The sequence below is a fragment of the Vipera ursinii genome (genome assembly GCF_947247035.1).
Source record: "Vipera ursinii genome assembly, chromosome: Z".
NCBI classification, from domain to species: Eukaryota; Metazoa; Chordata; class Lepidosauria; order Squamata; family Viperidae; genus Vipera; species Vipera ursinii.
In genome coordinates this window covers 25,250,645-25,272,954 of record NC_139517.1, presented here as the reverse complement: position 1 = coordinate 25,272,954, position 22,310 = coordinate 25,250,645, and the positions used below count along the sequence as shown (strand labels likewise).

Here is a 22,310-nt window from a genome sequence, read left to right as displayed (position 1 = left end):
TCTACAATGATAAGTGCACACCTGGCCCCTCCGAAGCTGGCTTGAATTGGTTCTACTAAATCTACATGTACTAGCTCTAGAACCCTTGTTGTCTGCCTTGTGTCCTTCTTGCTTACTGGGAATACCTTGGATTTTGATCATTCACATATTCCACAATGTAAGATTAATCCCTCTGAAAACTCTGGCATATTTTGCAACGTTCTGAACCTGGCAGGGCCAAGCTTTCTGTGCAAGAGATGAATGCATGAATCATGCAGTGCCACATTACCAAATGTTTGGGCACATGAAACCTTTTGTTCCTGCAACACATAAAGATTATCCTGTTTTATGTCCTGTGCACATGCACTCCCATTTCTTTTTATGAGACATTTCCCATTTACAAATGTGGTCTCAAACCCTTGTTTGTCAAGACTAGATACACTCAGTAAATTATGTTCCATTTCAGACATAATACATTATTAAAGCTTTCGTCCAGACATGGAATCAGCACACTGTCTTTCCCCGTGATTTTTTGTGTTCTGGCCACTTGCTAAGGCCACTTCCAGTTGAATCCAATCTGGAAAACAACTGATCTGATCTCTGTAGACCAGGGGTGTCAAACTGCCAGCCTGCAGGCCTGATGTGTCATCAGTAAACCACACCCACCCCATTGCAGCAATGGCAAAAAAGCTCCAATACGTTGCATGTGATGTCATGTGATGTTGCAAGTTTGACATGTTTGCTGTAGACAGTCAGTCTGGTATTTTGCTCTCTGTGCTCCTTGGACCCCACCTCAGGAATTTTTCCTTGTGGGTTCTTCTAAAATGGCATTTCTGTTCCTCAGAAATCAAGCAGGCCTTAAGCGCTTCTCTACTTAATTCCTGTTCTGGTCTACATTCAAAAACAGCTGAAATGATGGCCCATGTTTCATCAAGACTATTTAGTACCAACAGAGATCAAGGAATCCGAGATTAAGGAATCTGCATTCCTCACTGTTCTAATTCAACAAACAGTTTCTGCATGTGGAACAAATGCTTTTCTACGCTCTCATGTGGCAGCAGCCAGGCTATGTACAATTGTCTCAACAATTGCACTATATTGCATGTTAACTCACTCACATACATGCTTTTCAACTTCAACCAAACTTCTCTTGCAATTTTCAAGTCAGCTACATTTAAGAATTGTTCATCTTTCACACTTAAAATGATGTAAGTCAGTGCCTTATCATGCCTCTGTTGATCTGCAGCTGCTAATTGCCCCTGGGGTGGATTAATCATAATATCCCAGAGATCCTTAGCCTTCAGAAAGGATTCCATTGTTGCAGCCCAAATAAGATAATCTTTTGTCCCAATCGAGGCAGAGATCTCTCCTTTAAATCAACATCCTGCAAGCCTTCAGCTGAGTCTTTGCCTTTTTCTTTCTTAATTTAACTCAAACAGTCCTTCAGCTTAATTACAGCTCTGTATTGAGCCTCAATCTTTTTTTCAGTCTGAAATGTGTGCAATGGCTGGCTGGGATCTGGGCTGACAACCTGTTAGAGCAGGGGTGTCAAACTCAATTTCATTGAGGGCCGCATCAGCATTGCGGTTGCCCTCAGGGGGCCGGGTGGGTGTGGCCAGGGTGGGCGTGGCCTACTGGGTGGGTATGGTTAGAGTGTGTATGGCCTACTGGGTGGGCGTGGCCAGCTCTACATCGTTCGCATCAAGAGTGCCTATGGAGGCCTGGGCAGGAGTGGGACAGATCTGAGGGTCTCTGGCAGAAGGAAGGTCTCTGGGCCAAGGCCAAAGCAGTGAGGGCCGTTCCCTCACTGTTTCCAGGATGGCTTCACGGGCCACATGAAACCACTTCGCGGGCCTGATCCAGCCCCCGGGCCTTGTGTTTGACATGTCTGTGTTAGAGTTTTACAGCTTTCCAGTGCAAAAATAAGCCCCCAAAATAAGTACAGATTCAAAATGAGCAGCAGGCATAGTTTAGAAAAACTTTATCTATAAATATATATAAACATGATACATACAGTTTCATTCAGCTCTGGGGAACATCAACAATTCTAAACTTTGGAGATCAAAGAAAAACACAGAGAAGACTAAGACTTGCCCAGACCTAGGCTGGATCAGATGCCTCACACAACTAATATTGTGTCTTAATCAAAAACAGTTTTCATTGGCTGGTTTGTTGCTATGGCTGTTCCAGTTCATAACATTTCTTACACAGTGACATTTTATATAACACTCAATCCAATACAATATAAAATAAAAATAGTAAAAAATAGAAATCTGTTTTCTAAAAAACCCTCAAAATACTGTATCCACAACAAAGCACACAAGCACATATATGTCAGAACCATAAAGTTTCCCTACAGTTCATTTCATACCATCCCAAAACTTGTAGGAAAAGTCAGGTCTTTACAGATTTTTGGAAAGCCTGCCAGGGTGAAATTGGTTCCAAAAGGCAGAGAGTAGTATGAAGAATCTGCACTGCAGAAATCTCACTAGATGGCATTATTTGAGGGTCAAGACAGATCTTCCTGAATTAGTCACTGATTCAGTGAATGCACTTCTGACTTTTTCCCCCAAAACTATTTTGTATCATTCTTAGTGGGAAATATGACATAGGAAATATGAGGTAAATTATTGCTTGTTTCATTGGACAATGGCATCAAAATTCTCTCCTGTGGGTTTAAGGTTCCTCTTAATGACATCATATCATTAAGGGGTATCTTTTTTCAAGTAGGGAAAAAGAAGAAGAACAAAGCATTATTGGGCATAGATTTTTTATGTAAATAGAATAATATAATAAAATGGAATAATTAGAATAACAGAATAAAATAGAATAATTTCTGTACTATACCAAACCTGAAAATGAAGCATTTTACCTACAGTAAGTATTGTACAAAGTACATTTATCTTTGATTCATTTTCATAGCATTCTGTCCTTCAAATTGGCTAGAAAAAACATTAGGTGAATACCATGGTCCTAAAAGTAGAAATCTAAAAATCTAGAAAAGTAGAAAGCTAGAAATCTCAGTTCCAGAGAAATTTAACTCCTTTTTCCAGAATTTGGCTTTATTTCATATAAGATTTTCACATTAAATTTGGCTAAATTAGAATTTCTGATGCAAACTGGTCTCAAGTCTTTAATAGAACAGTTCACCATCTCACTGGACAAAGAGTTGGGTGGTATATAAATTTAATAATAATAAATAATAAAATAAAAAGAGCTTTTCTTCCTATAGCACCCATCTCAACAAGTGATCCACAGTAGAGTATATCAAAAAAGAAAACAAAATAATTAAAAACAATTAAGATAGCACAAAAAATACACATGGCATCAAATAAAATTATTACTATGGATGTTAATACAGGAAGGAAACAAAACCCCAAACCTGGGCACACAACATTTTCATAGCATTTCAAAATGATGTGATATTTGAAGGGAAAATACTGCCAAGTGTAGGAACTACAGTAGAATAGCCAGATCTCCTGGTTCTTGCATGATTTGGTCCTCTACTGTCCTCCTGACAATGATGAAAATTGTACCACATATTTTTAATGAATTAAGAGCCTTGGTGGAGCAGTGAGCTAATGCCTCCTTAAGTAACACCAGTTGCCTGCAATTAGTGCAGGTTCGCATCCCACCAGGCTCAAGGTTGACTCAGCCTTCCATCCTTCCGAGGTAAGTAAAATGAGGACCCAGATTGTTGGGGGCAATAAACTGACTTTGTAATAATGCCGCTGGGGGGGCACGAAAGCCCTAATAAGCAGGCATATACATAGAATGAAGGCTATTGCTAAGCACATTGATTTGTGCTTTAGATTGTAAGCCACCCTGAGTCTTTGGAGAAGGGCGGGATATAAATGGGATTAAAAATTAAAAAAAAAATGAAATTAGATTCCCACAATTAACTTCTTCTTTCTTCATTGCTGGACAGACATTGCCTCTTTCTCTCTGTAATGCCCATTGCCAACCGGGATCTAGAAAAGAAAGGAAAGAAGGGAGACCCTTCTGTTGCTATAATTGCATTACATGCCCCAAAGGATCAATATCCCACTACAAAGGTGAGCATTAGCATAGACAACTACACAGTTTATTTTCAAAGCAAACATTTATGGAAGATATACAGATAGGTCAGGCAATCCCTGCCGTGTTCATATATTTAACCATGTTCTCCATTGCTAACCACTTATGTATCAGATTTGTGCTTTATGATATATTTGCCTTGCATCAAGAAAATAAAAATAAGAATGGAGGGCAAGAAGAGAGATCTAACGTGCTGTTCTGTTCTATAGTAACTTAAGAAATTGTTGCCCCTCTCCATGGCCCTTTATTTTATTCTTTTCCCTTTATTCTAGTCTCTACAAATGAATTGTTCACAAAATGCTAGTATGGCAATTTACTCCACCCATCTTTCAGGTGGATATGAACAGATTTCAAGTAGTAAAGCAGATTTTGTCTCAAAGCCTCCTTCAATTTCCTGCAGTGAATGTAATATATTTTTATTTGAAAATCTTTCTTTCATAGACATGGCTGACTGTGTTAAATGCCCTGATGATTGCTATGCTAATGAAGATAGGAATACCTGTATTCCCAAAATGATAAGCTTCTTGTCATATGAAGAACCTTTGGGTATCAGTTTAGGCACCAGTGCCATTTCATTTTCATTGGCAACAGTTATGATATTAGGAATATTTCTGAAGTATCACAATACTCCAATAGTGAAAGCCAACAACCGTGGCCTTTCCTACATACTTCTTATTTCCCTTGTACTGTGCTTCCTTTGTGCATTGCTCTTTATTGGCCAACCAAAGAAGGCAACATGTTTTATCCAGCAAATAGCCTTTGGCATCGTCTTCACATTGGCTATTTCTTGTGTGCTAGCAAAAACCATCACTGTGGTTCTCATTTTCATGGCAACCCAGCCAGGATCCAGGCTCAAAAAATGGGTAGGGAACAGCCTGGCTTGCTCAATTGTTCTTTCTTGCTCTTTTCTTCAAGTAAGCATTTGTCTGGTGTGGATGGCAACTTCTCCTCCTTTCCCAGATATGGACATGCATTCAGTACCTGAAGTGATTGTTTTGAAGTGTAATGAGTCATCCCCAGTCATGTTTTATTGTGTCCTGAGCTACATGGCTTTCCTGGCAATAGTCAGTTTCACTGTGGCTTTCTTTGCCCGCAAGTTGCCAAGTAGTTTTAATGAAACCAAACTTATAACATTCAGCATGTTGGTATTTTGTAGTGTTTGGTTCACATTTGTCCCCACTTACTTGAGTGCCCAAGGAAAATATATGGTAGCTGTGGAGATCTTCTGTATCTTATCTTCCAGTGCTGGATTGCTGGGTTGTCTATTTTTCCCCAAATGCTACATTATTTTGTTGCGACCTGAGCTGAATAGGAAACAATTCTTAAGAAGAAAGCAGTAATGAACATTTTTTCCCTAAACAACTTCTAAATAAATAATACTCTAGGAGTGAATTACTGTGATGTGAAAAATATTAAATACATGTTGCTCATTTTAGAGATGCCCTAACAAAATGGAAAATTAGCAAACAGGAAAACCATTAAAGTCTCATGCCTCTTTAGCTGCCCAGTACTTTTGTATTGTTATTTGTTTATTTGTATCCTGCCTTTATTATTTTTATAAATAGTTCAAGTTTGTGGAACATATCCAACACACTTTTCTCCTCCTATTTTCCCCATAATAACAATTCTCTGAGGTGAGGTGGGTTGAGTGAGAGTTACTGGCCACCCAGCTACCTTTCATGGCTAAAGTAGCTTGAACTCACAGTCTATTGCTTCTTATCCCAATGCCTTAACCACAAGAATAAACTGACTGTTACAGTTATAGTAAAAAGGCTTTGATTAGGAATTAGGCAGAATACATATTCTTCAAACCAAATGGACATTACAGTGATTACTTGTGCTGGAACCTTTTCTTCTCAGATGGCAGCACTTGAATATAAGCAAATGGGAAATGAAGGGTGAATTAGCTGCTTGTTTACATGTGCTCAGAAGAAAAGAAGACAGTTATAAGTGTTTGGGAAGTAGCAAGTCTTACAAAATCTGTACTTCCAAGATGCTCTGTTCTGTTTCCTGTTTTGCTTATTCCAGGTAATACTTCTACCTGAATGCCCAGGTAATAGCAATATTATCCTTAATCACTACTCCCATCCTACCTATCCCTTATTGAATACCAGATTAATTGAAATTGCAGGTCAAAGAATAAAAAAAGGCATCTGAATCTGTGCCAATTATCCTCATCAACATGATTATCAAAGAGGGATTACAAGATTATTGGAGCATTGTCAATTTTGACAGAAAGTAATCTTCTGGCTTTCAGTTTATAGCTTTCACTTTCCATTGATCCTTTTGGTCAGAAGAAACTACTTTTCCCCTTGGATTTTTACTATGCTTGTCTTTGAAAAAACCTACTAGAATGAAGTACAAGTCATCTTGGCTAGTACCTTTGTGCTCATCTTAACATTTGGCCTCATTTTGGTATTCTACATATATGTTGTAAGGACAAATTTAAGATAATTCAGTTATAAGAAAAGTAAGGGCTTCTCCACCTGTTCCTCTCACCTCACTATTTATACAGACAACATATAGATAACTTAAAATTCATTTACACTTCCTAGGTTTTTATCTAATATAATTGTTTATAAGATATTGAAATACTCATGCTAGAATTATAAACAAAGCTAGTGATGAAATGTGGTAAAACAATTGACTTATATTGTGGGCACAGTTAGGACTAATAATGGTGATCAATTTAAGGATGTTACATACTCTGTATGTATGTCACAAGATTTCTCCACATTTATTTTAGTAAATGTGGTAACAATGTTTTTTTCTCAAAAAATATTATTATGTAATTTTATTAATTGTTTTCAAATACTAATACTATTACTATTACTACTACTACTACTACTACTACTACTACTACTACTAATAATAATAATAATAATAAACAAACAACTTTCTGGTTTTCCTATAAATGTCTTTATTACTTCAAAAGAATCTGTACTAATCTAACAAGTATTAATATAGCTGAGTTGAATTATGGATTAAAATTAGGTCTAGTGTGGATATTTGAGTTTTTATTGTATTTCAAACTTAGTTAAGAGTGTTCATTGTGAAGAGAGAACGAATCATTTTTAATGGGAATAACCAATAAAAATCCAGGCACATCTCAGAATTGATTCAAATATTTAGTGTCAGAATTCTCTTCAGAACAAAGAGGATGTACAGATATATTAAAATTGCATATTATATTAGTACCATAGTTCCATAATTATATAGATTATCACCCCAGTGTATGCATGAAAATAACTCTGTTGGTCTCAGCATAGAAAACATTCTATAGAAAAGAAACATCAGAGAGAAATAATCAAAATGTATTAATGCAGGAAGTTACAGAATTTAAGATGAACTTTTCATTTACTCAATTAAGAGAAAGATTTAACATAGATAAAAAGGTAACTGGAACTGAAAAATGTAAGACAGAATGTGAAAATGAACTATGTAGAAATGATGAACACATGAACACATAAAATGTGTTATGAAGAACAAATTAAATAATTTTAAATTATATTATGAGGCTGCTGCTTTGTCATCGATAAGTGACTGGTTTAACTTAACACAAGGGAGATTATTAAATCTTGAGGGTCATGATTTGTTATTTGGTTGGCATGCATAGTTATTGTATGATAAGAAGGTGGATAATGTGTTTAAGATACATATTTTAAGGTATGCTCTGTTGCAAGTGTGGAAAAAGCATAGACATAAGTTAAATTATAAGAAACCGATTTAGGCAATACCTAAACATGCAATAGAAAATATAAATGTGGGATTTAAACATGATGAGACTACATATAAGGAAATCTTAAGTTTAGAAAGAAATGTATGGCAATTAAAGTCATATAATATTTTAAAAGAAGAAAAGATTGTACAAACTTGGTTCCAGTATGGGCAATTACAGGCAAGATGGAAAGAGGACCAGAAAGTTGGCTTTTCGATGACTGATGAAAATTTGGTAAAACAAATTAGAGATCAAGGTCAAGCACATATAAAAAGGATATATAATGCATTGATAGAAATTGACTCAGAAACGGAACTTGTTAAAGATTGTATGATAAAGTGGGCCCAGAATTTTCAAGAAGTTATAACAATGGATACTTGGGAAAAGATTTGGGTTAGAAATGTAAAATTTACACAGGCCCAAAATTTAAGAGAGAATTTTTATAAAATGTTTTATAGGTGGCACTTAGACCCTAAAAAATTAGCAAGTATGTATCCGAACTGCCAGCCTAAATGTTGGAGGTGTGGCTTTGAGGATGCAACGTATTTTCATATATGGTGGTCTTGTAAAAAGGTTAAAGCTTTTTGGATTAAAATTTGGTGGAATATGCAAAAGATATTTAAGAAAAGGATAAAGTTTTCTCCGCAATTGTTTTTATTGGGTATTATTACAGATACTACTGTTATAGATTCAAAGTTGATGTTGAATTTAATTACGGCAGCGAGACTTTTAGTAGCGCAATATTGGAAGAAGGAAGAACTGCCGACTATAGAAGAGTGGACTTTGAAAGTTTCTAACTTGGCGGAAATGGCAAATATTTCAGCATATTTGACAGATCAATCGCAACAGAGATACATTGTGGAATGGAGAAGATGGATTGAATATATTCAGAATAAATATGGGACTAAAAAGTTTCATTTAGCATTTGAATAAGTAGTGGATTTTTATGACGTATAACTAGTTAGTAGTTATTTCATTAATATTTTGCCTATGGAGAGTTAAAGTGTGATAGAATTTAATGTTCTAGTTTTGTTGTTAGCATATTTTAGAATATGCTTGTTTGTATTATTATACCCTGTATTCAGCTCTGGGAAGTTGGGAGGGGGGAGGGGAGGGGAGGGGGGGTTGGGGAGAGGGGAGGGGGATAAGGGGGTTTTTTGTATTCAAAAATGTATTGTAAAACTTTTCAATTAAAAAAGAACAAATTAAAATGTATAATTTTGTTAAGTTGTATGGAAGAGGGACAAGTTAAATATTGCATGATAAAATTGGGTATTAATTTTGCTTATAATTTATAGATGGATAAATCACAAAGGATTTGGGATGAAATTGACATTGTATTATGTTATTATAATTATAAGTTAAGAGAGATTTTTTATAAAATGATGTATCATTGGTATATGGCACCAAAGAAATTATCAAAGATGTACGAAGTTACCTCAAACTTGTGTTAGAAATATGAAAAACTTTAAGAGACATTTTACAGTTCATGGGTGGCAGACTGAAAACAGAATTCTTTTCATTGAGCTTTATGGACAGTCAATCAGAAAAGACATATGGAAGATTTATTTTATATACAGTATGGTAACCACAGCACAGTTATGTACAATTATGTACAATGTACAATTATGGATTGCAATAATTCAGAATTGGCAGTCATTCTATTTCTATTAGTAGGTCTTTATATTTTGTTATTTCTCCATTTTTTTCTTGTCTATTCTGCTGTCTCTAGGCACAGCAATATCCAATATCCAAGCTTTTTTGTTTTTCTTATTGACAGTTGTTAAGTCTGCAATGTTATGTGGCAGGTCACTCTCTGTCTGAATTCTAAAGAGCACTTTAGCTTCTTCATTTTCTATTATTCTCTGTTTTATGAACCCATAGTTCTTGCTTGCAGACAAATGACATTTCTTGCAGATCTTCCAGTGAACCCTTTTTGGGTGCAGAGCATGGTACATTGCCATTAGTATTCTTGTCTTTCAGTCCAAGTTATCAAGTTCTAACTAAGTTCAATTATTTCAGCTGAGTATTGTATTACAGGCACTGTCCAGGTGTTAATTACCTTTATGATAATTCCTCTACTCAGCTTTGATCTTATGATTTTATGGACTGGGTTTATGTATTTTATTTATAGATAGATAGATAGATAGATAGATAGATAGATAGATAGATAGATAGATAGATAGATAGATAGAGATATAAGATAGATAGATAGATAGATAGATAGATCTATATCTATATATCTATATCTATATATCTATATCTATCTATATCTATATCTATATCTATATCTATATCTATCTATCTATCTATCTATCTATCTATCTATCTATCTATCTATCTATCTATCTATAATTTTTACAATAACAATCTTTAGTACTTTGTGAACAGTGTGTTGTCTGGGTTCATATATTTAAAACAATCAATGATAATTAATTTCTACAATTAATCAATAAGTTGGCAATATATTTCTTGATTCTCTCTACTTCTTGTAACGTTCTCCTTTTATCTACATTAAACAAATATAATTCTTAATATTTTCAGTACAAACCAAGTTGAATATAAACATTTTAGTATTTCTGCACATAAAAATAAATCAAGATATAACATGTTTTTAATCAGCTTATTTCCACTGTATTTATAAAACTCATCTTATTAAATCATTATATGTCCTGTTTTCAAGATTCTTATTGAAGCTTAGTTTTCCCTCAGTATTCAGAACAACCTTATCAGTCATAATTTTCTCAAAATTCATTACCTTTAAATATCCAAACTTTTCATTTAAAAAGACCCTCTCAATGTTTTAACATTTCATATATTCTAAAAGTATTATACTACTTATATATCTTATTCCTCTTACTATAGGGCCCCTTTACAAGCTTTATCTTTTGTTTTGGAGGGTGAGGCAATCCCCTCCTTCTCATTTTGGGAGGCTTTTTGCTTCTTGGGGAGGTTTTCCAGGAAATTAAATATAAAAAGGAGAGAGAAGATCAAATTCCTCACCCAGTTTCAAGCACGGTGTTCACTGTTGTGCTGGTTAGTGTCTTTGGACTTCGGCTGCAAGTAGCTCGGGCTGATCAACAGGATTGACTAGCCTTTCTCCTGTCAGGTTAGAAGGCTTCACCTGAACTGAATGAAATGACTGCCATTGTTCCAGAGTCGTCAGGGTACCCTTCTTTCTTTGCCACCTCTCCAGGATGACTTAGACCCATTTAGGGTCCCCTGGCAGGGTGAAACTAGTCATGGGATGTGGAGGTCCATGATCCCATGACTGGGTGCTAAGGCACAAGACCAGAACTCTCATATTATTATTTTGATTGATCATCACACAGTAGCCTAATATTCAAAGTGGGTTTGGCATTTTTGTCTACCTATTGAGTCCTTACCAGGGTTCTGGATAGGCAGAAATGGATGTTTGATTATGTTTAATAGTGAAATTGGTCTATTTTTTTTTTTTTTGTCAAAGAGACATTCTGACTTTCCTTTGACAATAGAGCAATATTGGCTTTCTTCTAAGATTGAGGCATTTTAGCTCCCTGTAGTATGGAATTCATATATTGTAAGAATGTAAGAGTTGATCTTCAAAACATTTATAATTTTGGTTGAGAGACCATCTGAACCTGAAGTTTCGTTTGTGTTCATCTTCTAATTAGTATCTGATCTTTCAAGAATGGCTATTGGTTCATTTGGTTCAGTATGATCAGTCCTTTGGTAATAGTTGGTTTTGTGGATAATTATCTAATTTTTGCATATCCATAGCTTGCCTATTATAGCAAGATAACCATTTCCTGGTTATTTGCAAATTCAAAACATTCATTTCACACACTTCTGTTTGCTTTCTATTTCTTAAATAGTCAACAAAGACTATTGATGCCTTAGAACAGACATCTCAAACTCGCGACGTCATGTGATGTCACGCAAGGTAACAGAGCCTTTTCGCCATTGTCAGCAATGGGGTGGGCGTGGCTTCCAGGTGACGTGTCCAGCCCATGGGCTGGCAGTTTGACACCCCTGCTTTAAAACATTTTAAGTGCTCAGAATAAAATATGATTACTGATATTATTAATCTCAGGATCTGGCAAACACACATCATTAGATTCTTGTAATAAGCCAATGTGTCTATTATTAGGAAATATTATATTTTTTTATAATGGAGATATCTCAAAATATTCAATGTACCAAAAAAATTCAAGATGGCAATAATGATCATAAAATTGCAATCCTGCCACTTTTATATGTGTAATAAGTACATATGTCAAAGTGGGTAGAACTTCACTGTAGACGCCCTTGCTAAGCTAATAATCAAACTGCCATTTTTTCCAACACTTTGATGTAAATACATTTTATTTTTATTTGGCCTCAGCTAAAACCCAAAGGATCTACAGTGTCTTAGGGATTTTACTGTAAATAAATTTACCTGGGGAATAAAAAAAGACAAAGACAACTTTTTTCAAAAATATAATTGTCTCTAATTCAGCAAATCAGGATATACCTGTTAAGATAACCTTATATGTATTATGTTTGTGATTCATGTTTTACCAGTTCTCAATACAAAATGAAGCAATTTGATACTAGGTCCAGTGAAGGTTTTTTGAGGTGAGTTTCTTAGCTTTTTGTTTTCAATGATCAAAATATAGAATATAATTTTGCCTCTGACTGTAAATCATAGAATCATAGGGCTTGGAGGTCTTCTAGTCCAACCCCTTGCCCAGGACAGAAGTCCTTATTCTATCCTGGACAAATGGTTGTCAAAACTTTCCTTGAAAACCTCCAGCAATGGAGCACCACAACTTTGGGAGAAAAGGTCTTCCATTGACTAATTGTTCTCACTGTCAAAAAATTTCTCCTTAGTTCTAGGTTAGACCTTCCTCTGATGAGGTTCCATCTGTTGCTTCTTATCCTGCTCACAGCTGCTTTGGACAATAAATTAACTCCCTCTTTCCTGTGACAGATATTCGAGTATTGGAAGTCAGCTATCATATCTTCCAATACTTAAGTTGTAAATATAAATATAATACTACTATAAATATACAAAATGAATAAATAACACTTAGTTTAATTCATTTTATCACTCCATTTTTCCCCTCTAACTCAAATTTGAAATCCTAAGTGAATTAAAGATGAACTGGTAAATACAATTTATTTAAATGTTATATTTTCAACATACACCACAAGTAGGTATAGGTGTATCCAAGTAATAATATAGTACAGCAAAACTTTAACTACTAAATTTGTTATTCTTTATGTACTTAGCTGAAAAGAAGCCATGTGGATAATACATCTGAAATGAAACATTAGTTCTTTCAGATGGATTCATAGGAACATTCATTAGTAGCCATCTAAACACATTGTTTTACATAAACAATATTTCCAATGTTTGAGAAATAAGATAACATATAAGAAGAAGACAGTCAAATAATTCAACAAATCTAAAGTGAATAGTCTAAAACCTAATGTGAAAGGGAATTTCTCCACCTGATAAACAATATACATATTTCCTATGCTTTTATTCTGAAAGCATAATCACAATTGTGCTTCTGAGCAGGATAAGCATTTGAAATCAAATTTATTGGATATACTACATCTACCAACAGGAGTTTATTAATGGAAGGAAGATGGTTTATAAATTTAATAAATTTATAATAATAAGTTTAGGAAAAAGCTTCATATATTCCATCTAACTTCATGAAACTGATGCAGATATAGACTTTTCCCAATTACCCTTGAAAGAAGAACTCTAAAGAACTCTTGTTTGAACAGTTGTTTAAAACTAAACCTTGAACTATAGCCTTTTTTCTTTAAAAAAATTGCCATTTCTGGATATTTAAATATGTACAATATACACTCAAGCATTAACAACATTTGTCATGTGATGTCATGCAAACGGATGGCACAAGTCTAAGTAGACAGAAGAAATGGCCTTCCCAGAGCAATTTCAATTTTGCATTTTTATTGCATTCCAGGTGAATTATATTTTCTTATATGTATTTACATAGTTGTCTAATTAAGTTTATTATAGACTATATCAGGTAAATACATATCATAGAACTAATATTTGTAGTGCAAGATATACCTTAATACCAAATAAATCAATGGGGTATTGGTCCATCTGGAGTTTTAATAAGTTCAAAAAATAGAATACTTTGGAAAAATAACATGTATCAGTAGAAGGTATACTTTATACAATATAGTTTGTACATTATCAAAGAATTCCTTCTTTACTCAGTGCACATTACCAAACAGATGTAAATATTAGAAGGAAAGGGGAAAAACCCCAATGTCTTAAATGTTTTTGCTAATTTATCAACTGGGATATTAAAACTATGAATGCAGTTGCTGTATCTCTTTCTACATTTTGCAGATGCTGTCCTCTACAGAACCTCAGAACCAAAGCATAACTACATTTCTTATTTTAGGCTTCCCTAATACGAGGAAGGTAGAAATTGCTCTCTTTTTTGTCTTTCTCACTATGTACCTCCTTACTGTGACTGGTAATATCATCATCATCATAACTGTTAATACAGACACTCATCTTCAAACCCCTATGTACTTTTTTTTAGGAAATCTATCTTTACTGGATATAGGGTATACTTCCTCCACTGTTCCTAATTTGCTTTCCATATTGTTGATGAATGTGCATACAATTTCCTTGGTAGGCTGCATTTCACAGTCTTATTTTTTCTTTTTCCTTGGATCAGCTGAATGTTTCCTCCTTGCAGTAATGGCCTATGACTGGTACATAGCCATATGCTACCCACTCAGATATCCAATAATCATGAATAGAAGAATATGTGTTATTTTTGTGATTATTTGCTGGATAAGTGGTTGCCTGTCTCCTTTGGTAGCTGCCCTTATGTTAATAAACTTACCATTTTGTGGATCAAAGGTAATTAATCATTTCTTTTGTGATATTCCACCATTATTGAAATTGGCTTGCATAGATACATCACTGATACAACAGATTATTTTTCTACTTTCAGCAATGGTGATTCTGAGTACTTTCCTCTGCACCATTATTTCTTATATTTATATTGGTATAACTATATTGAAAATACCATCTTCACATGGTCGTCACAAGGCTTTTTCCACTTGTGCCTCTCATCTGACTGTTGTTTCATTATATTATGGAACTGTTATTTTTATGTATGTAAGTCCAACCACCCGTTCATCCTTTGACCTGAACAAAGTAATTGCTGTGATATACAGTGTGGTTACTCCAATGCTCAACCCAATGATCTACACATTGAGGAACCAAGATATGAAAACAGCCTTGACAAGAATAATCTTCAGAATAAGGATCAGGAAGAAAGAACTTGATTTATCCAAGGAATTCCATCTGTAAGCACATCTTGTTGGAAGTAAAAACAATGATTTAGTTATCAAATTGATTTATTTCTAAACTATTGTGCATATTATTATTTTATTTTGTCTTAAATATGTTTTCCTTCAAATTCTTTTTATATATGCTGATTTTTGGTCTGGAAAATTTGTGATATCCAAGAATAGGGTAAACTGATCCAAAATTATATTACTTAGGTCATCAGATTAAAAAAAATATATATATATACATATAGGGACGCGGTGGCTCAGTGGGTTAGGATGCTGAGCTTGTCGATCAGAAGGTCGGCAGTTTGGCGGGTCGAATCCCGAGTGCTGCGTAACAGAGTGAGCACCTGTTACTCGTCCCAGCTTCTGCCAACCTAGCAGTTCGAAAGCACCTAAAAATGCAAGTAGAAAAATAGGGACCACTACGGTGGGAAGGTAACAGCGTTCCGTGCGCCTCTGGCGTCTAGTCATGCCGGCCACATGACCACGGAGATGTCCTCGGACAAACGCTGGCTCTTCGGCTTTGAAACGGAGATGAGCACCGGCCCCTAGAGTCGGAAACGACTAGCACGCATGTGCGGGGGAACCTTTACCTTTACCTATACATATATATATTTACCTATACATATATATATTCAGAGACCACTTCAGAAATTGGGTAATTTGATTAAAGCCTCACCTTGAAGTTTTAGAGAGTTTTAAATACTTCAAAACTCTCCAAAACACATCAGAAGTTTTATTTGTGAAGTATGTTTTCTCTAAAATGGGCTACACCAGAGACTACTTATGATACACAGTTTAAAAGGAATAGAGTTCAGTACTATCTGAGGTGCTAATTTTCAGTCATAGAGACAGGAATATATAGAGATGTTTTCACCATGGAACCATGTGACCATCCCAATGAGGCTAAACTGAATGTACAATGTTCAAGATGTTTGCTGTATAAATAATACCTACATGGTTGGCTCAAGTCAGGACATGAAAACATATGTAAAAATATAGTTTTGAGGACCACATTTGAAGGGGTTTCAGAGTTATTGGCTAAAATCTTTCAGACATTCTAATTCGTTCCATGATAGAAAATTTAGGAAGATAACATTACAACTCTCCTTCCTGATTCAGGTGCAGACAGTTTGCTGTGAACAAATTAAGAATTATCAGAATGTCAAGGTCAACACAGAAATAGTTTTAGTTTTAGTTTTAGAATGGCAATATAAGAAACAGGGATATTGTATCTTGAAAAATAGTTCTTGTTTTCTTGACAATCAAACGTTTTTGACATTGCTATCCACTATACAATCTGGGCAGCTGCCTGGGTCAACGTTTTATTTCAACAGCTCAATCTTCATTTTATAATGTCATTGCTTTATAGGACTACTCAACTCTGCCCTATCAAATAATGCTGGTTAAAATGAAGGAACTGATTTTTTTGCAGTCTTTAGGGCAGGGGTGTCAAACTGCCAGCCTGTGGGCCAGTTTCATCATACCGAAGCTGTGCCCACCCCATTGCCAGCAATGCAAAAAGAGTCACGATACATCATGACACGTCATGTGATGTGGTGAGTTTGACACCTGTGCTTAGTTTAAAAAGGTAAAGGTTCCCCTGCACATGCGTGCTACTCATTTCTGATTCTAGGGGCCGGTGCCCATCTCCGTTTCAAAGCCAAAGAGCCAGCGCTTGTCTGACAACGTCTCCGTGGTCATGTGGCCGGCATGACTAGATGCCAAAGGTGCATGAAATGCTGTTACCTTCCCACCGTAGTGGTCCCTGTTTTTCTACTTGCATTTTTACGTGCTTTCGAACTGCTAGGTTGGCAGAAGCTGGGATGAGTAACAGGCGCTCACTCTGTTACGCAGCACTTGGGATTCGACCAGCCAAACTGCCGACCTTCTGGTCAACAAGCTCAGCGTTCTAACCCACTGAGCCACCGCGTCCCTGTGCTTAGTTTAGGGGAATGTAAAGGATGCCACAATATAATATTAATAAAAGGAAAGAGATGAAATACAATTAATAATAATAATAATAATAATAATAATAATAATAATAATAATAATAATAACTAAGAGGATTTTTCAAATATCCAGTATGCCAATAAAATAAACTCAAGATATTCATGAAGAAGACAATTATCAGTACTATGTCAGTTAAAAAAACAAAACAAAACAAGAAATGTCATATTTAAAGAGCAAACAGAAACTACTGAAGGTAAAAAGGAAGCAAATTTAATTACTTCAAATCATTCCATCCAAAATATTAAGAAGGCAATAAAAGCCTGCTCTGTCTTGAGCAAACAAAAAGACATCTTGCAATTTGCAAAATGATTTTTCAGTTTTTCACTGAAAAACCTGTCTCAAATTGTATTGTTTTTGTATACTTTTAGTACAAAAATCATCTGGCTTTACAAAGCATGCCCACTTCATTATTATTTTTATCAGGAAGTATGTGTACTAATGTATAATAATAATAAATATTAAAATGCTATCAAAAATAAACATTTTAAATCAACAAAACATTAATGTCGATGTTACTAAAGCAATATTGGTTTTAGACTCGTGATCAATCTACATTCAGTAGAGTTTAATTATTGAATGGTGTCATTGTCATTGGGGAATGTGACATATTTATTAGTAGACTACTTTTACTAAACTTAGCTTAATATATATATATTTCTTCTTACTTAATCTAAATTAAAGCCCAAGAGATTGATAATCTCTGTAGAGATGTTACTGTAGCTAATTCCATTTACCCTCAGTGCCAGTACTCACTTTCTTTGGCCAGAAAAAGAAAAATAATTTTTCCTTCCAGAAATTCTGTCATCTCTAATTTAACTGCTGAACTCATTAAGAAGCAACTTCATTAAAATGTGTCTGTTTATACGTATTTATGCTGATATTTCATAATGCAGCATTTCTTCAAACTCCACAAAATAAAAATCATCCCTCAACAACCCCAAAGAGATTTTTTAAAATTTTGAGGTAAGATTTTAACTTTACATTTTCAGGGATCTTAATATAGAGTGAATATTTGAACTCTCATACTAAATGTGAGGGGGGAAATGTAGTGAAAGGGGGATAAATTTTCTTTTTTTTTTATTTGCTTCACTTCCTTCAGTCCATGGAAAGTCCTCCTTCCTTCAAAATAGTAAAATTTGATATGCTTTAAACCTATGTAAATCAATGGGCTGTCAATTCATTTGACAATTTATTAATGATTGCAAAAAGAATTGCAATAGTTTAGACAGAACAGAACAAAACATAATAATAATAATAATAATAATAATAATAATAATAATAATAATAATAATAATAATAATAATAATAATAATAATAATAATAATAATAATAATAATAATAATAAAGTTGGAAGAGACCTTGGAGGTCTTCCATTCCAACCCTCTGCTCAGGCAATAAACCCTATACCCTTTCAGACAAGTGGTCATCCAGTCTCTTCTTAAAAATTTCCAGTGTTGGAACATTCACAACTTCTAGAGGCAGGCAGTTCTACTGATTGGCTATCAGGAAATCTCTCCTTAATTTTAGCTTGCTTCTCTCCTTGATTACTTTCCATCCATTGTTTCTTGTCCTTCCTTAAGGTGCTTTGGAGAATAGCTTGACTCCCTCTGCTTTGTGGCAACCCTGAGATATTGAAACACTGCTATCATGTCACCCCTAGTCCTTCTATCATTAAAGTAGACATCCCCAATTCCAGCAACCATTCTTTACATGTTTTAGCCTCCAGTCCTCCGATCATTTTTGTTGCTCTTCTCTGTACTCTTTCTAGAGTCTCAACATCTTTTTCATATTGCAGTGACCAAAACTGGATACAATATTCCAAGTGTGGCCTTACCAAGGCATTATAAAGTGGTATTAACACTTCATGTGATCTTGATTCTCTGTTATCTCTCTGTTAATACAGCCTAGAACTGTGTTGAGTTTTTTGGCAGCTGCAGCACACTGTTGGCTGATATTTAAGTGATTATTCACTAGGACTCCAAAATCCTTCTCACATTTATTATTATTGAGCAGGGTACCACCTATACTATACCTATGCATTTGTTTTTTCTTGCCCAAATGTAAAACGTTATTTTTTTCATGATTGAATTTCATTTTGTTAGTGCCAAATATTCAAGTTTGTTGAAATTCTTCAGCATCTTAAGACTATTTTCTGGAGTGTTGGCTATTCCTGACAGGTGTTGTCTGCAAATTTGATGAATTCCCCATCTATCCCTTCATCTAAATCATTGATAAAGATGTTGAAGAGCACTGAGCCCAAAATAGAGCCCTGAGGCACCCCACTGTACACTTCCCTCCACGTTTATTTGGTGAACTGTGATTAGACACACAAGGAATTTATCTCCAGTCCAAAAGATGTATATAGAAAATGTATCATTAGAAGATGTATCTATAATGAATGCAATATGTATGAAATGTGGATACATGTGCATACATTTTATACTTTTCCAAACAACTGCTTCTCAGTTCGGTATACATTACTTAAAAATGCAAATTTCATTAGGGGAATATGCAAAAGTCTTGAATGTTGTAGATATTTTATTAAATAATAAAATGAAATATTAATTGATTAATAATATTATTTTATTAAATTTAGTTAATTTATTAAAACAGTAACCACAGTGTTTCTGGCTTATATCTCTTCTTGCAGATGCTGTCCTCTACAGAATCTCATAACCAGAGCATAACTATGTTTCTTATTTTGGGGTTCCCTAATACGAGGAAGATAGAAATTGCTCTCTTTTTTGTCTTTCTAACTATGTACCTCCTTACTGTGACTGGTAATATCACCATCATCATAACTGTTAATACAGATAACCATCTTCAAACTCCTATGTACTTCTTTTTGGGAAATTTATCATTACTAGATATAGGGTATACTTCTTCAACTGTCCCTAAATTACTTTCCATACTTTTGATGAATGTGCACCTAATTTCCTTAGTTGGCTGCCTTTTGCAATCCTACTTTTTCTTCTTCTTTGGGTCAGCTGAATGTTTCCTCCTTGCAGTGATGGCCTATGACAGATACATGGCCATATGCTACCCACTCAGATATCCAATAATCATGAATAGAAGAATATGCATTATTTTTGTGATTGTTTGCTGGATAAGTGGTTGTATAGCTCCTTTGATAGCTGCCATTTTGGTAATAAATTTACCATTTTGTGGAACAAACATAATCAATCATTTCTTTTGCGATATTCCACCATTATTAAAACTGGCTTGTATTGATACATCATTGATACAACAGATTACCTTCTTGCTTTCAGCAATGGTGATTCTGAGTACTTTTCTCTGCACCATTATTTCTTATATTTATATTGGTATAACTATATTGAAAATACCATCTTCACATGGTCGTCACAAGGCTTTTTCCACTTGTGCCTCTCATCTGACTGTTGTTTCATTATATTATGGAACTGTTATTTTTATGTATGTAAGTCCAACCACCCGTTCATCCTTTGACCTGAACAAAGTAATAGCTGTGATATACAGTGTGGTTACTCCAATGCTCAACCCAATGATCTACACACTGAGGAACCAAGATATGAAAAGTGCTTTAAAAAGAATGTTCCGAATGCTGATAAATAGGAAAGAATTTGAATTCTCTAATTGATTCCATTTGTTGTAAATATTTGTTCTGGAGGAAAATATGCAAGATTTTTTTTTAAATTCCATTTATATCCTGCCCTTCTCCGAAGACTCAGGGCAGCTTACAAGCTTAGCAGTAGCCTTCATTCTATGTATATGCCTGCTTATTAGGGCTTTCACACACACCCCAAGCGGCATTATTACAAAGTCAGCTTAATTGCCCCCAACAATCTGGGTCCTCATTTTACCTACCTCGGAAGGATGGAAGGCTGAGTCAACCTTGAGCCTGGTGGGATGCAAACCTGCACTAATTGCAGGCAGCTGGTGTTACTTAAGGAGGCATTAGCCCACTGCCTCACCAAGGCTCCAAGATATAAGATTCCTTCCTTCCTTCCTTCCTTCCTTCCTTCCTTCCTTCCTTCCTTCCTTCCTTCCTTCCTTCCTTCCTTCCTTCCTTCCCTCTATAATACCATCTGCATTTGAAAATATTTAATTGTATCTTTATTTATCCCTATTTCATTCTTCTCACTTAAATCATTCTTGAATGGTCCACCTCATAAATTTTGATTGTAATTAAGTGTTGCTACTTTTATGAATACTACATTAATATAATAAACACCCCTGACTTTCTATACATGACATGGTTATCTAGCACTTATCTCTTATACCTTATGATATCATTTCAGCTGATTAATGTTTATATTTTATTTAGATTACACTTTGATAACATTTACATTAATTGTATAGAGGAATAAAGCTGCTAAAACATTTTTGGATTTTTGTTATGAGCAAAGCCAGAGAAAGAACATTTGGTGCACATACAAGCATGCATTGTTTGCCTGGGCAGATCCATGTAATAAATGTATTTTATAAAAACAGAAAATGTTGTGTTGTATTATTAAATAACATAATACTAAACAGAATTAAACTATATTATATTTGCTAAATCAATTTATATGCATCTGGAATATTTACAAATACGAATATGTAGTTTATACATTTTTGAACGTAAATTAACTGGAAAAGCAAAAATAATAATAATAATATTAGAGCCAGGAAAAAAACCCAATAATATATTAAACCCATTCAGAATTATTAAATACTCAGGAATAATAATTTGATAGTTGTATATCATAATGCACTGTTATATCTACATCATCTCTCTCTCTCTCTCTCTCTCTCTCTCTCTCTCTCTCTCTCTCTCTCTCTCTCTCTCTTTCTTTCTCTTTCTGTCTGTCTCTCACAAACACACCTTTATTTCTGTTTAAATATTCAAATGTCATATATTATTTCCAATTTGTATTAAAGAAATATCATCTGCAATTTAGAAGTTAGTTAATCACTAAAGATTTTTCACAAGTTAGTCACTGAAGTGGGAAAGACAATAAAAAGAATTCATTGATTCCAAGTACAGAATGATTTTAGATGCTTCACCTTCAAATTCATAGCAATCACTTCTGACTCAATCAATTAAGCAATTAAGCAATTATTCAATCAATCAATCAATCAGTATAGAGCTGGAAGGGACCTCAGAGATTTTCTAATCCAAACCCCTGGTCAAGCAGGAGACCAATACCATTCAAGACAAGTGTGTTTCCAATCTCTT

The 22,310-nt window shown here is 34.7% G+C and overlaps 1 protein-coding gene across 1 annotated transcript; it reads left to right on the top strand.

Annotated features, from left to right (window-relative positions):
* Window positions 1–19,871: 19,871 nt before the first annotated feature.
* LOC310649245 (olfactory receptor 6M1-like) lies at window positions 19,872–20,776 on the top strand (the record flags this gene model as incomplete). The annotated part of the gene is made up of 1 exon (XM_083377550.1): window positions 19,872–20,776. The coding sequence occupies one exon, from the start codon at window positions 19,872–19,874 to the stop codon at window positions 20,727–20,729; it is 858 nt and encodes a 285-aa protein (XP_083233676.1). The 3' UTR covers window positions 20,730–20,776.
* Between the last annotated feature and the right edge of the window lie 1,534 nt (window positions 20,777–22,310).